At 46.4% G+C, this 14,666-nt stretch overlaps 2 protein-coding genes and 1 non-coding gene across 4 annotated transcripts in view; all 3 read right to left on the reverse strand.

Annotated features, from left to right (window-relative positions):
• Window positions 1–668: 668 nt before the first annotated feature.
• Window positions 669–4,891, reverse strand: LOC138824442 (heat shock cognate 71 kDa protein). The gene is made up of 9 exons (XM_070018301.1): window positions 4,785–4,891; window positions 3,964–4,173; window positions 3,517–3,722; window positions 3,223–3,375; window positions 2,581–3,136; window positions 2,155–2,357; window positions 1,738–1,936; window positions 1,380–1,612; window positions 669–1,094 (listed from the first exon to the last, which is right to left on the reverse strand). The coding sequence occupies exons 2-9, from the start codon at window positions 4,166–4,168 to the stop codon at window positions 909–911; spliced, it is 1,941 nt and encodes a 646-aa protein (XP_069874402.1). The 5' UTR covers window positions 4,169–4,173; window positions 4,785–4,891; the 3' UTR covers window positions 669–908.
• Window positions 2,434–2,519, reverse strand: LOC138824469 (small nucleolar RNA SNORD14). Its single transcript, XR_011371092.1, has one exon. It is a non-coding gene; the product is annotated as a small nucleolar RNA SNORD14 (small nucleolar RNA).
• A 4,085-nt stretch (window positions 4,892–8,976) lies between the features above and the next one.
• The window catches only part of LOC138824443 (CXADR-like membrane protein), a 74,192-nt gene continuing 68,502 nt past the window's right edge, over window positions 8,977–14,666 (reverse strand). For both annotated transcript variants that reach the window (XM_070018303.1, XM_070018302.1), the window contains exon 7: window positions 8,977–13,753. In XM_070018303.1, coding sequence (XP_069874404.1) covers window positions 13,453–13,753 — 301 coding nt within the window. In that variant the 3' untranslated portion in view covers window positions 8,977–13,452. The remainder of the gene's footprint in view (window positions 13,754–14,666) is intronic.

Raw genomic sequence — 14,666 nt, forward strand, 5'->3', positions numbered from 1 at the left:
GCTGATCAAAGTCCATGAGTACTCTTCAATTAGCTCACAGAAAAATCATGGAGCTACCCAAATGCAAGTGACAGCTAAGTACTGAAGCCCCAAGCCCTAATACTAGCATAGTAAAAAGCACCAGCTACACAGGCCAGCAACCTTGCTACTTTGACCTGTACACAAGGGGGTGGACCTGTATGGGGGAATTAATCCCTACCACCTATTGTCATAGCAAGGTTTTATTGGAAGCATACTTTACTATCAAGCATGGCCTCTATGCATTAAAGATTTGACAACTTCCCTTTGCCTTTCTTGGCTTAGAATGGGATATGGTGACTCAATTCCCCTTTCACCTGCTTTCCTATCCCATCTAATTTGTCAGTAGTCAGCTGCCCTCAACAGGGTCAACCAAGGTAAGTTGTAAAATTAACTTGATCTATTGGGGCTTAATAGAAAGGTCTCAGACACGCCTGCCTGGGTTGGCTTTGAACTGTGATCCCCAGGTATTAGCCTACTATGTAGATTTAGTAGCTAGGATCACTAGTTGCAAACAGCCAGTGGGTTGTTGAGCCACTATAGCCCAGCTGTGTCAAATTAGAGGCTTTTTAATCTGCACATTGGTCCTTAACACCTATTACCAAATCCACCCTTAACTATGCACCAAGGCAACTCAGGAAACATGACAATTGTGTGCCAATTTTAAATATATTTATTTAAGACATTGCATTTTCCACTTACAATACAGTGCTTTATAAAGTGCAATGTTTATATTTTTCCCTGTGTACATGTTCCATATTCAAGTATTGAGAATGCCCAGTAATTTACTACAGCAGCTCAACTTTTAAAAGCTGCTATAGAAGTTGCTAAATTTGGGTCTTTAAATGTTTTATTGTGTGGAACAATGCTACATGTATGTTTAGGTTGCCTTAATCAACCTCTTCAATGGTGGGCCCAGAGGAAGCACCGCCGGAAGGAGGGGCTCCTCCACCGGGGAAGCCTCCAGGCATGCCTCCTGGCATGCCACCGGCACTCTGGTACAGCTTGGTGATGATGGGGTTGCACACTTTCTCCAGCTCTTTCTGCTGATGTTCAAATTCTTCCTTTTCTGCAGTCTGTGGAAAGCGAGAAACATTGCTAATTACTTACACAGAAAACGGTATGGAAATAGGTACAATTCTAACAATGCCCATCTATTTCTAGCTGTTAGGATCCTTCTGATAAAACTCATTCTGGCTTTTCCTTGACCAGGTCACTCAGACATCCAAGGAAGGTAAATTACCAACATGGCTTTCAATTCTGGTGGAAACCGCGAATGTTTTGGACCATTCATCCTTGTGACCCTCTCCTCCAAAACCCAAGCTCAAAAACCTGGTAACACCATCTTTCAGAGCACTAACCTGATTCTTATCCAACCAATTGATGATCTCGTTACACTTGTCAAGGATCTTCTGTTTATCCTCATCGTTGATCTTGCCTTGGAGTTTCTCATCTTCAACAGTTGCTTTCATGTTGAATGCGTAGGATTCCAGTGAATTCTTAGATGATACCTTGTCCCTCTGTTTCTCATCTTCAGCTTTGTATTTCTCAGCTTCCTGAACCATGCGTTCAATGTCCTCCTTGCTAAGACGACCTAAAAGTATTTAAAGCACGTTGTCTCAGGGTTCAAGACACTGCTGTATCAGCAAAGTGTCTACCCTACATTCTCCATTAACTGCTCCTCAGTATTACTACTGTAATAGTTCACTGCCCACTTACCTTTGTCATTGGTGATAGTGATCTTGTTCTCCTTTCCTGTGCTCTTATCTACAGCAGAGACATTGAGGATACCATTGGCATCAATGTCAAAAGTGACCTCAATCTGAGGAACACCTCGTGGTGCAGGAGGTATGCCTGTGAGTTCAAACTTTCCAAGAAGGTTGTTGTCCTTAGTCATGGCACGTTCACCTTCATATACCTTTAAGCAAAAGGTACAACTTTAATAGACTTGTAGAAAAGATTTGTGCAACAAAATTAACTTTAGATTGGTCGCTCAGACATCCAAGGAAGGAACTGACCAACAGCTAGTGTTTCTGGTGGAAACTACGAATGGTTGTGGAATCAATCATCACAGCAGACCAGTTCCCTTATTTCATGTGTTATGTCAAATACTATCTGAAGATTGTGAACACATACCTGAATGAGCACACCGGGCTGGTTGTCAGAATAGGTGGTGAAGGTCTGAGTCTGTTTGGTAGGAATGGTTGTATTGCGTTTAATAAGGACTGTCATGACTCCACCAGCAGTCTCAATACCCAGGGACAGAGGGGTGACATCCAAAAGCAGCAAATCTTGAACATTTTCAGACTTGTCTCCAGAGAGAATGGCTGCCTGGACAGCTGAAGGGAAAAGTCAAGTGTTAGAAGTACACAGAATTTATACTCAGAATTTGTACACAGAACTTATAGATCTCATTCGCTCAGACATCCAAGGAAGGAACTAGCCAACACAGTATTTCTGGTGGAAACTACGAATGGTTTTGGAATCCATCATCACAGCGAATAGTGTGAGCGACTTAGGGAGGCTGCTGACCCAAGAACGTATTAGGGACAATGAGATTACCTGCACCGTAGGCAACAGCCTCATCGGGGTTAATGCTCTTATTCAGCTCCTTCCCATTGAAGAAATCTTGCAGAAGCTTCTGGATCTTGGGAATACGGGTGGAACCACCCACCAAGACAATGTCATGGATCTGTGACTTGTCTAGTTTGGCATCACGGAGAGCTTTTTCTACAGGATCCAGAGTGCCACGGAAGAGGTCAGCATTCAACTCTTCAAACCGAGCCCGGGTGATAGAAGTATAGAAGTCAATGCCTTCGTACAGGGAGTCAATCTCGATACTGGCCTGTGTGCTGGAGGAGAGGGTACGCTTGGCCCGCTCACAAGCAGTGCGGAGACGGCGGACAGCTCTTTTGTTCTCACTGATGTCCTTCTTATGCTTTCGTTTGAATTCAGCAATGAAATGGTTTACCATTCGGTTGTCAAAGTCTTCTCCACCCAAGTGGGTGTCTCCTGCTGTAGATTTGACCTCAAAGATCCCATCCTCAATAGTGAGGATAGAAACATCGAAAGTGCCACCTCCTAAATCAAAAATCAGCACATTTCGTTCGGCCCCAACCTGTCATAAGGGGGAAAAAACAATAAGCGAATGCACACTTGAATCCAACAAATAAAACCTAACAGATTGGCACCCACGAGGCATACCTTCTTGTCTAAGCCATAAGCAATAGCAGCAGCAGTTGGTTCATTGATAATTCTCAGAACATTCAGACCAGCAATGGTTCCAGCATCTTTTGTTGCCTGGCGCTGAGAGTCGTTGAAGTATGCTGGGACAGTAACCACAGCATTTGTAACAGTCTAAAAGCAAAGGTAAGGGAAAATGATAATAAGCTACTGTACTTAGGCGACTAAAAATTGCCAGACTAATGAATACCAAATGGTCACGTGCTAATGCCAGGGGCTTGCTACTTAAGACTAACCTCTATTTGAAGCTCTTACCTTCCCAAGATAGGCCTCTGCAATTTCCTTCATCTTTGTGAGAACCATGGAGGAGACTTCCTCTGGGTAGAAACTTTTTGTTTCGCCTTTATATTCAACTTGGACCTTGGGCCTGCCTGCATCATTCACCACCATGAAGGGCCAGTGCTTCATGTCAGACTGGACAACGGCATCATCAAACCTACGTCCAATCAAACGTTTGGCATCTGTAAAAGACATTAAGATTCAATTATTTCAGGGCATCTCCACTCAACAGCCAGGCATAAAAGTTACACCGAAAGCCCAACACAGCCAGCACTGAAAGGAAAAGCCCAACCCACAACTAATGCTACATTCAGATGATTTTCATCTCTGGTGCATCCGTTTAAACATTTTACTTTAACCCACAGCTTGTTTGGAAAGGAAGCTACTACCTCTGTTCATTCTGCTAGCAAACTAGCGGCTCACCAAAAACAGTGTTGGTGGGGTTCATCGCCACCTGGTTCTTTGCGGCATCACCGATCAAACGTTCGGTGTCCGTGAAGGCAACGTAGCTTGGCGTGGTTCGGTTGCCCTGATCGTTGGCAATGATCTCCACTTTCCCATGTTGGAAGACACCCACGCAGGAGTAGGTGGTGCCGAGATCAATGCCAACTGCAGGTCCCTTCGACATGGTTGCTGTGGGGGAGAGAGAACAGAATCACCATTGAGGCCTTCATCCTCGACACCCTTTTCTCCCAGAGCACCTTGGGCAGCGGCAATGGCCGCCGGGCCCGGACTCGCTCCCGAGGCTGACCACGTGGCAGGGACGGGCAGACGCCGCAGCCCCGGCAGCAGTGCCAGCCAGTGGAGCGCGGGCCCGCCCGCCTGCGCCCCCTACAGCCCCGTCTCGCCGCCACTCCGCCCGCGCCTGGCGCGCGGCCCCTTTAAGAGCCGGCGAAGGCGAGGAGGAAAGCCGGGCTCCGCCCGCCCGCCCGCCCCACCCCGCGTCCGGCCGCCCTTGCTTCCTGCACGGCCTGGCCGGGGCCGCCCGCCCGCCCGCCCGCCGCCCCGCAGCGCGCCGGGGCCCCGGCCGCCCCGCCCCAGCCCGCCCCGCCCTGCCCTCCGCCGCCCGCAGCCCGCCCCGCCCTGCCCTCCGCCGCCCGCAGGCCCTCGGGGGCCGCCCGGCCGAGCCCCGCCCGCCCGCCGGGCTCCGCACCCGCCGCCCGGCCGCACAAAGGCGCACGGCCGCGGGGAGCCCGGCCCGCGCCGCCCCGTCCCCGCCCGGCCGCCGCAGACGGCGGCCTCACCTCGCGTGTAGGCCCGGTTCCGCCGAGGAAGAAAGCACCCGCCGCCAGAGAGCTGCCACCGCGTTCAATGAGACCGGTTTCCGCCCGCCACCCCGGCTCTTATACCCTGTCTCAGAACCTTCCAGAAGGATCCCGCCCCGTCGGCTGTCTGTCACGGCGCCCTGAACCAGTAGGCACCGCTTCCCGTCCGAGAGCCCCAATCACGATCCAGAGCTCACTCCTTGGCCCCGCCCCCGCCCGCCTCCACTCCGCCCCGTTCCGCCTCACCTTGCGATGACGCACCACCTCAGCGTTCTCGAACTTTCACGCTCGCCCCCGCTCTCGGAACGGCCCCGGGGAAAGCGAGGGTGGGGCCGAGAGCCCGCGCGCGGGAGTCCTCTGTCACTCCAGGCGGGGGAGGGGAAGGCGCATTTGCTCCTACGCATGCGCCCCGCCAGGGCACACGCGGGAGGGAGCGGAAGGAGGAGGCGGGGAGGGGGCGGGCACTGTTGGAACGAACCAATGACAGCGCGATTTTTGGCCGCACGGAACCCGGGCAGGGGGTGCGCCGGGGCCTGAAGGGAAGAGAAGACGGAAGTGGAGCCAGGACAAAATGGCCGCGAAGGTTGTTGTTCCCCTCCCCCACAGGAGTCTGCGCTCCCCCTCCCCACCCCCACCGCAGTGTTGGCACCGGGCCTCCGCGCCCCCCCCCAGGTTCCGGCGCCCCCCTCGTCTCGTAGGTAGCGTGGCTTTGGGTCAGGGTCGGCCCCGGGGGTCTGAGGGGAGGGTCCCGGCCGCATGGCGGGGCCGCCCGGGTTTGGGGCTGGCGGGAGCCGGCGCGGGGTCCCGGCAGCCCCCGAGCGCGCGGTGTGGGGCGCGGGCTCGCCCTGGGCTCCCGGCCCTGTGAGGAGCCGCGCGCGGCCTCTCGGGGTCGGCCCGGCCGCGGCCAGCGCGCCGGACCCCGGCCTGGGGCACACAGCCCGCCCGCGACCTTGCGCCGCGGGCCGAATGTCAGACGGGGCCGGGCACGCGGCGGGCCGGGCTGCGGGCCGCGCGCTGCACTCGGTAGCCGACCCGCCCCGAGGGCTGAGAAGCGGCTTTCGGGTTAGGCTTTCCCCGCTGTCGGGAGCAGGCCTGGCGGGCCTCCCACCCCGCGCGGCAGGACGTCCGGAGATGGAGGACACGTCGTCCTCGTCGCGTCCGTGGAGCCTCCCACAGACACCGGGCACCGAAAGGGACGGTTCCCCCCTGGGTGTAGGCTGTTGGCTTGGAGTCCCAAGAAGGGCACGCGGCCTCTGCCTACCCCCCAGGCCCGTCTCACCATTGTAACCAGCAACTGGGGTACATATTGTTCGTCTGCGTTACGATTTGAGCTAAAACCCATCACTTGTGTGTGGTGAGTTGGAAATGGGAAGTTCAGAGATGTTATTCATGGGAAAACACACAGCTGGTTAAAAGAAAATGTCCAACCTAGCTCGGGTGTTTTTTTTTTCTGCATTGTAATTTCCTTTCTAGAAACTTCCAGAAATGTGCCTAAGGTCACTTTCGGTTTCCTTTAATAAGTACACATTAGGAACTACAACTGCATTGAAAAAAAAATTACCATTTGCCGCCGAACCGTGAACTGTTTCTACTGTTTCTGTAGAAAAACAGAACGGGGGCCCAAATCCATAGGTTTGGAAGATCCCACCCAATAGAAAAGATAAGAAAATGTAATAAAATGCTTGACTAGCAAACTTGAAGCTCAGGCCTAGGTTTAATCACCAGCAGACCAAGTAACCTCTGTTTCTAGTTACTGAGAAGATCCATCACATCCATCCCAGGGGACCACACAGGCACAGGAGAAAGATTACCAGGTTTATTAGAGGAACCATATTTCCCCTGGAGAGAAAGCACGTGGCACCCTCCACTATCTAGGTAGCAGCAGGGTCTGGGGGTAGGAAGTGAGGTAGATGGGAGCTCAGGGGTCTGGGTGGAGAGATGGGGGGAAGCTGTATGGCTGGAGCTCCAGGGCTGGGAGGAGCTCAGGTCTGGGTGGAACTGTGGACTAAAGGTGGGCCTAATGCTTAATGTTACTCAAATGTGTTCTAGGACTTGGAATATGTTCTTATGACTCAGAGTTTATATATGAAAAGGTCAGACTATGATGACTGTCCTTTTTCCACACCTAGAGGTACAGGGTTTCAAATAGTACATTTATGCAAAATCTCTGTAAGTTTGGTGCTTGGGGCTTCAGTGGAGGAGTTGGGACTACTAAGGAATGGAATAATTAACATTGTTACATCTCTGCTACATGCTAAGCAGTGCCCTAAGTAGATTGCATATATTCCCTCATTTAAACCACAAATCTTAAAGGGTAACCACTTAACATATTTTTATTTTGTTTGGTAGGTTGTAGGGCTTAAACTCAGGACCTGGGGGCTGTCCCTGAGTGTTCAAGGCTAGCATTCTACCACTTGAGCCAAAGCCCCACTTCTGCTTTTTGAGTGGTTAAGTCTCAAAAAGTGGTTAAGTCTCACAGGGACTTTTCTACCTGGCCTTTTCTTCAACCACAGTCCTCAGATCTCAGCCTCCTGAGTGTAAGGTCCGCCCCTGGATGGCGAGAAGACTCCACCCTCCTCACAGCAAAGTCTCCACCCAGTACCTGGGTTACCTAGGTCACTGGCACCCCTGGAAGAGGTCGCATCTGCTGAAGTCACATCTGAATTTGATGTGGCCACACCTTTCTCCGCCCATACCCTAATAAGGCCTAGCCCAGACCCAGAAGCTCTCTTTTCTAGCTCTTTTCCAGCTCGTGTGTGTGTGTGTGTGTGTGTGTGTGTGTGTGTGTGTGTGTGTGTGTGTGTGTGTGTGTGTGTGTGTGTGTGTGTGTGTGTGTGTGTGTGTGTGTGTGTGTGTGTGTGTGTGTGTGTGTGTGTGTGTGTGGTGCTGTTCCTACTCAGCTACCTCTTTTTAAAAACCTAACGCTGAGTAAGGCTAGGGTTCCCAGCTTGATAATCCATTTTGTAGATGAGGAAACTGTCATTCAAGTCATAGGATTAAGCTAAACCACAAAATAAGACAATAGATCCTGTAATTCAAACACAGCCTAGCTAGTATCTTTTAAAATATCTAGGGCTGGGGGGCTGGGAAGGTGGCTCAGTGGTAGAGCGCTTGCCTTGCATGCCTGAGGCTGGGTTCGATTCCTCAGCACCACATAAGCAAAAAGAAAAAAGCCGGAAGTGGCGCTGTGGCTCAAGTGGTAGAGCACTAGCCTTGAGCTGAAGAGCTGAGGGATAGCGCCCAGGCCCAGAGTTCAGGCCCCATGACTGGACTAAAAAAAAAAAATCTAGGGCTGGGAAGGTGGCTCAGTGGTAGAACGCTATCTGCTTTCTACCAACATTGCTGGAAATCACATTAAAATGAAGACAAAGTTGTGTGGCTTTTACAGCCTCATAATCCTTGATTCTATCAGACTAAATATTTAGTCTGTGAAATGCCTGGTTAGTGTTAAGCATACTTTTGTTTTTTCCTACACTGGGGTTTGAAATCTCTTTTCACTCAAGGTTGAAGCTCTACCCCTTGAACCACAGTGCTTGTGGCTTGCTGGTTAATTGGAGTTGTAGATTTGTCTGCTTGGGCTAGCTTTTAACTAAAATCCTGAGCAACCACCTGAGTAACTAAGATTATAGGTGTTAGCCATCCCCTGATAAGTATATTTTTTTGGGGGGGGGGGGGTCGGGGAAGGTCTTGTTTTGTGCTAGGTTCTGGGTCTTGAACTCCCGGCTTGGGTGCTGTCCCTGAGCTTTATTGTTCCTTGCTAGGGCTCTGCCACTGGAGTTAGCCCACTTCTGGCTTTTGGGTGGTTAATTGGAGAAAAGAGTCTCGTGGGCTTTCCTGCCTGGGCTGCCTTCCAACCATAATCCTCAAATCTCAGCCTCCCTAATAACTAGGATTACAGCATGAGCCACCAGCATAGAACATTTAATTGGATAGTATGTTTTATAGCTATGTGGTATGTGGTGTTTCTAAACATACTTTTTTTTTTTTTTTTGGTCAGTCGTGGGGCTTGAACTCTGGGCCTGGGTGCTGTCCCTCAGCTCTTCAGCTCAAGGTGAGCGCTCTACCTCTTGAGCCACAGCACCACTTCCAGTTCTCAAGTGGTTTATTGGAGATAAGAGTCTCATGGACTTTCCTGCCTGTACTGGCTTTGAACCTCAATCTTCAGATTTCAGTCTCCTGAGTAGCTAGTATTACAGGTGTGAGCCACTGGCACCATGCTTAAACATTCAATTTTAAACTTTATTGAACATCAAAGAATAGTGAATTTATATGGTAATTCTTACTTTGAAATCTCAGATATTAAAAACAACCCATTTTGTGACTAAAAGATGAAATGTGTAAACTGATTTCCCAAAGAGTTCAGTATATTTACCAGAGACCTTTAAAACCAGAATGACTCAAGATGTTAGTATTTCAACTTTCTAACTGTAGCTAGGTATAAATTACTGCTGTTGACACATAGGAATAATTCCACTATCTTTTTTCATCATTATATTTCACTTGCCTAACCAGATTATGTGTTCTAACACCTTCATGCCCAGTGTGGTATTTAGCTGGTAGTTTTCATCTTTGCCAATACTATTTTATTACATGCTTAACATATTTTCTGTATAACCCCTCTCATCATCTATTCTAAGCACCTATTCTTACTATGATCTTATCTTCAGATAAAGTCAGGCTCTCATAGATTCTAATAATTTGTCCTAAATCAGCTTGAGTTTCTCTAAATCAGACATATCTGGCTTTTGGGAGTTAATTATGGATAAAAGTCTCAGGGGCTTTCCTGCCTGGGCTGGCTTTAAACCAGTCCTCAGATCTCAATTGTTTATTTTGCTGGTCCTGGGCTTGAACTCAAGGCCTGGGCACTGTTCCTGAGCTGCTTTTGCTCAAGGATAGCACTGTACCTGTACCTCTTGAGCCACAGTGCCACTTCTGGCTTTATCTGTTCATAATACTGAGGAATTGAACCCAGGGCTTAAGGCATGCTAGACAAGCACTCTACCACTAAGCCACATTTTCAGTCCCAGATCTCAATTTCTTGAGTGGCTAGGATTACAGGCCTGAACCACAGCACTGGCATAATTTTTATAACTTCCATCTGAGAACAATAATAAAAAGGTCATGCAAATCAAGACAGGGCTGAAGTTTAGAAGTAGAGCTAGCTCTTGCTTGGAATATGTAGGACCATGGGCCAACTCCTAGTACTGCTAAGTTAGTGGAGAAAGGAGGTAGGGGATAACAGAAAGAGGGAGAAAAAAGCCAGCCCTAAATTTTGTAAACTTAATTACTTTTTTTTTTTTTTTGCCAGTCATGGGGCCTGAACTCTGGGCCTGGGCACTGTCCCTCAGCTCTTCAGCTCAAGGCTAGAGCTCTACCGTTTGAGCCACAGTGCCACTTCCGGCTTTTTTTTCTTTTTGCTTATGTGGTGCTGAGGAATCGAACCCAGGGCATGCAAGGGAAGCGCTCTACCACTGAGCCAGGTGGCTGAGCCCAGGAAAGCTGTTCTTGAACTCAAGATCCCCTACTCTTAGCCTCTTAAGTGCTGGTATTACAGATGTAAGCCACCACACCCACCTTTCTATGAAGTTTTTCAGATTTATTTAAATCCTTTAGTATGTGCTTTTGTTGTTGTTGCCATTTTACCTTGGTACAAAATACTTTCTAAGTAATAATTATTTGTTGATTTTAAGAAAGTGCTTTAACAACAACTCTTGTCATTTCTGGATATCTTGCCTTGTGAGAATAAAGTACTTGGTATACTTGTGACTGAAATCAATAAATAATAGATCATATTCAGTCTGAGTTCCTTCGGCAGCAAGCTGATAAACAAATTTCCAGTGTGGGTTATATGAGCTTCAGCCTTCCTACAGTATTGCCTTTACTTATTTATTTTTTAATTGCTGATACAGATACATCTATAATAAATATTTGGTTTTGTGATGTTCACAGTCTCATCTGCAAAGCAATTTAGAAGTTAACATTGAAACATAAATAGCTTAATACCAGAAATGAAGCAAAATTATAAATAACTTTTTGGAAAAGCAATTCTGAAATTGTTTTTATACAATGTAACAACAAAAGTATCAACATTATTTTACAAATTTAGTTTTGATTTATATATTTTATTGAAATGGTCACTCTCCTAATATCCACATTATTCCATCTGCATTTTATTACTATGACATTTGGTCTTCTGAGTTTAAATTATATCCCCTTTCATAGTTTCATTTTGAAGGATCAATTTATTTGATTTAAAAAGTCAGCAGAATATGGTGTAGAACCTAGTGTCTGTACCTTTGATCTTAAACTCAGAGCCAAAAGAAATGTGTTGACCTTGCTTAGACTTCAAGTCCTTAGAATTTCTCAGCTCTTAGTATAATCTGTTTTGTGTGTTTGTTGTAGATTTCCATTGTGAATAAATTTGTAAAACAGCTTGGATATTCAATGATACTAACTCTTCTACTTTCATAAGCAGGAAACCTTTAGTTCAAAAGTAGTAAATGAGAGAAAATTGTTAATGATGACACAGCTGACATCTCTATAGTATGCTTATTTGGCTCAAGTACTCTAGGAAAAAGAATTCTCAGAATTACGAGCTGAAGAGATAGGTTGCCTGGATACTACCCTTGGAGAAGAATAAAAATGTAGTCCAAGTAAAGGTTTTAAATCTTACAATGAGGTAAGAATTAGCATAAGAAGCATTCCAAATAGACCAGTTCTCTTAAAGTAATATCTTTATGTTTTTTTTTAAGGTCTCTCACTTTCTACCTTTTTTAGAGAAGACAAAATTGAGATTAGAATTTTCCTTTTAAAATTTGCCAGGCCACAAGTTCAATCTCCAGGACTAGAAAAAAACAAGATTTTCATCTAAATTCCTGAGGACTTTAGAAGTAAATGCAGTTTTACTCAGTGAAGACATTATTGTGAAAATCAAATGTAGGGAAGAAAAATGAGGTAAACTTTTTCTTGTAAGAATCTGATTCTCATTTTAAAGATAATGCTTTTTTCACCATTTTCATTAATACTTTTTCTTTTCTGTTGCATGTTGCCCTTTAATAATAAGAAATATTCTCCACCTATGGAGATAGGTGTCATTTATTTAACTTCATTGAAAGGATAATTCAAGTGCAACATTTGTGCCATAGACATCTGTCTTAATAGAAACTATTTTAAAAAATCCCAAGTTGCTATACTTTTTACCTTTCACAGTTACCTTTCCTCTCTGATGCATTAGCTCCTTCAATAGCTTTCCAGATAATTTTTTTTTCTTTTTCTGCAATGGTAGTGATTAAATCCAGAGTCTTAAGGACTCTACCATTGAGCTACTTCGCCAGCAGCAATTTAAATGTTAATGGACACAAGCTGAGCCTTCTCTCAACACCCATTACTTTTTCTTCCCTTTTTCTTTTCTTCCAGCCCAGAGCAAGGCTTTCTTGGAAGTTGAAGCTGGGAAAATGTGGAGTTTCTGCTTTGGCCTCTCTAGAGGGAATGATTATGGCAAGTCCTCGCAATACTACTAGGAAATGTTGGCAGCCTGATTTTTTTTAAAATGATTTAAGGCCTAGAATCATTAAATAGCCTAGATTCTTATCCATCTAAAATGAAAAATAGAGAAAGCTCAAAGTTTGGTGCAGTACTACACTTATTTGTACCATTCCTGAACATATTAAGAGATAACTGATCTAATCACTCAGTCTTGAAGTTCTGGTTTCACACCCTTTCAGAAAGGGAAACTAATGTTGTGTCAGATGATCTTCAACATTCCCAGATCTTATTTCTCTAGAAGACTTTTTTTAAAAGTGACATTGTTAAATGACATGTAGAGGATATTTTTCTTCCAGAGATGTCCAGCAGGGAAGTCCTTAGAGGCATCTAATTTGAGGAAAAACTCACAATTGTTCCAGTATGTTGTTCTGATATTTTTCAGTAATCCTTCCGAACATTAAGAGAAGCTGTTCACAGAACTTTGTCATACTTTTTAGACTTCTTTTTTAGGTTTTATTTTAGGGTTCAACTTAAGAAGATTAGTAGTACAGTGGGGAAAACTCACTCTTTTCCATCTCCTACTATCTCATATCCTTCTGAAATCAATACTTAAACTTTATGACACATGAAGTCAAGTCAGACCAGAAGAGATATATTGCCTTTTTTTTTTTTGAGTTCTTGGAAACAATTAGCCCAATACCTGGTGCAGATACGTATCATATAAGGCCATGGGTTCTGTTTGACTGTCTGAATTATCACAGTAATCCAGTAGGTTCACGGAAATGAATACAAAATTCACAAACACCCCATTTCTTCTTGACAATGGTAACTTAGGTGGGGAAATGTGCCTCACCTTTCCCCAGCACCCTCACCACAGGCCCTGGTCAGCAGACAGACAAATTTGGATGCCTGCTTTTTCTTCCTCTGGTCTAAAAGCAATATGAGATGCCTTACTGGAGATGATCATCCTACATCTTTTTGCTTCTCTGGTGTCATACTAAGAAAAGTGCCCATCTGAATCTGTTCCACTTGTTGTTCACAGCTGTTTAAATAACCTCTTATACGGTTGAAGGGGTTGTGTGGCTGGTGACGAGTTTCAGTGACTAGAATAGTCCTAAGATCCTGACTCCTAGGAAAGCATGGAAGTCAAGTCCACTTTAATTCAGACAGTTTGGAAGGCTCCACTCTGGCTGGGGATCATGCTGGATGTGGTTTCTGCTTTGGTCAGGGTAGCATGGTGGACTCTCTTTGGTTCAGATCCTCTCATGTCAGACCCAAGTAGGCTGTATGGCTGGGTGGCTATGCCTGGCTGAGGTGCTGCGTCGGTTGACAGTGTCCGCTGGCTGCGTGAGGCACTATTTGCTGTGGAGCGAGTGGAGGAAGAACCAGAGTGAGAGCTCTGAGAGCCTGAGGAAGAAGAGCTAGGTTTCACAAGGCGGGCTTTTGGAGCTTCAGCATCTTCTCTAAAGAGGAAAAACAGCAAAGATAAACTTCAGTGCTGGCAGGATTATGATGGTTTCCACTATGCTTACTTCCTCCTCGTAAGGTCTGCACAGGGACACCTCCCTCCCTCCCTCCCTCCCTCCCTTTTGGCTAAGTTGCCTCCCAGTATCTGTTACCTAAGTAACTGGCAGACCTGGAAGCAGTCACCTTCCCCTCCTGCTAGGTCTCATCCCGGGCCACCTCAGGTCACAAGCCTCCCCTCTGACTCTAGGAGAGTCCCAGACCCTGAGGTTACATCCAGATCCAGTGTGGCCACACCTTATCCCCCCTAGCCACACCTCTTCCTGTCCCTGGTCTAGATAAGTCTTGGCCCAGAGGTGGGTCACTCTTCTCCCCCCTCCCCCCCCCCAACCCTTTTCCTTTTCAGCCACGCTTCTCCACCATGCATGGCTGGGGGGGGGGGGGGGAGGAGCAGTTTGGTAAATTAACTTCTTTTCCTGCCTGAATAGTGCGTGTTGTTCTCTTCATTGGCTACCTAATGAAACCTACCTATTTAATATACCTTACACTCCTCAGGTTTCCCAATAAATTCCACAACCTGTAAACTTCAAATATCATCAGAAGGCAGCCATTTACTGAACTAATCACCCATCATTTCTTAATACTTAATGCTGGGTTTAAGCAAATGTTTGTTTTGTTAGCCAAAGGATCCAGCCTACAATGAGAGGCTAAAACTCACTGTGAGATAGTGTAGATAACATTTGTGCTGATTTAGAGTTCCTATACTAAACCCTCTCATTTTCTGTAGGTCATAGTCATTCCTTATTGTATGCCCTGTGTAAATGGAAATGAATCAGAAATAATGTAAGGTTGAACTTAAAAGTCTATTGACAGTAGTTTCCAATAAAGTCTAGGTGTAAACCATACCTTCTG

Source organism: Dipodomys merriami, unplaced genomic scaffold (genome assembly GCF_024711535.1).
Source record: "Dipodomys merriami isolate MVZ:Mamm:240054 unplaced genomic scaffold, mDipMer1.0.p SCAF_129, whole genome shotgun sequence".
Lineage (NCBI taxonomy): Eukaryota > Metazoa > Chordata > Mammalia > Rodentia > Heteromyidae > Dipodomys > Dipodomys merriami.

Bases quoted from the DNA above. Each gene is read 5' to 3' on its own strand.
- LOC138824442 (XM_070018301.1), bottom strand. From the start codon at position 4,168: ATGTCGAAGGGACCTGCAGTTGGCATTGATCTCGGCACCACCTACTCC. The intron at 3,376-3,516 runs GTAAGAGCTTCA...CTTTGCTTTTAG, and splicing joins CAGAGGCCTATCTTGGGAAG to ACTGTTACAAATGCTGTGGT. The intron at 1,937-2,154 runs GTATGTGTTCAC...TTTTGCTTAAAG, and splicing joins AGCCCGGTGTGCTCATTCAG to GTATATGAAGGTGAACGTGC.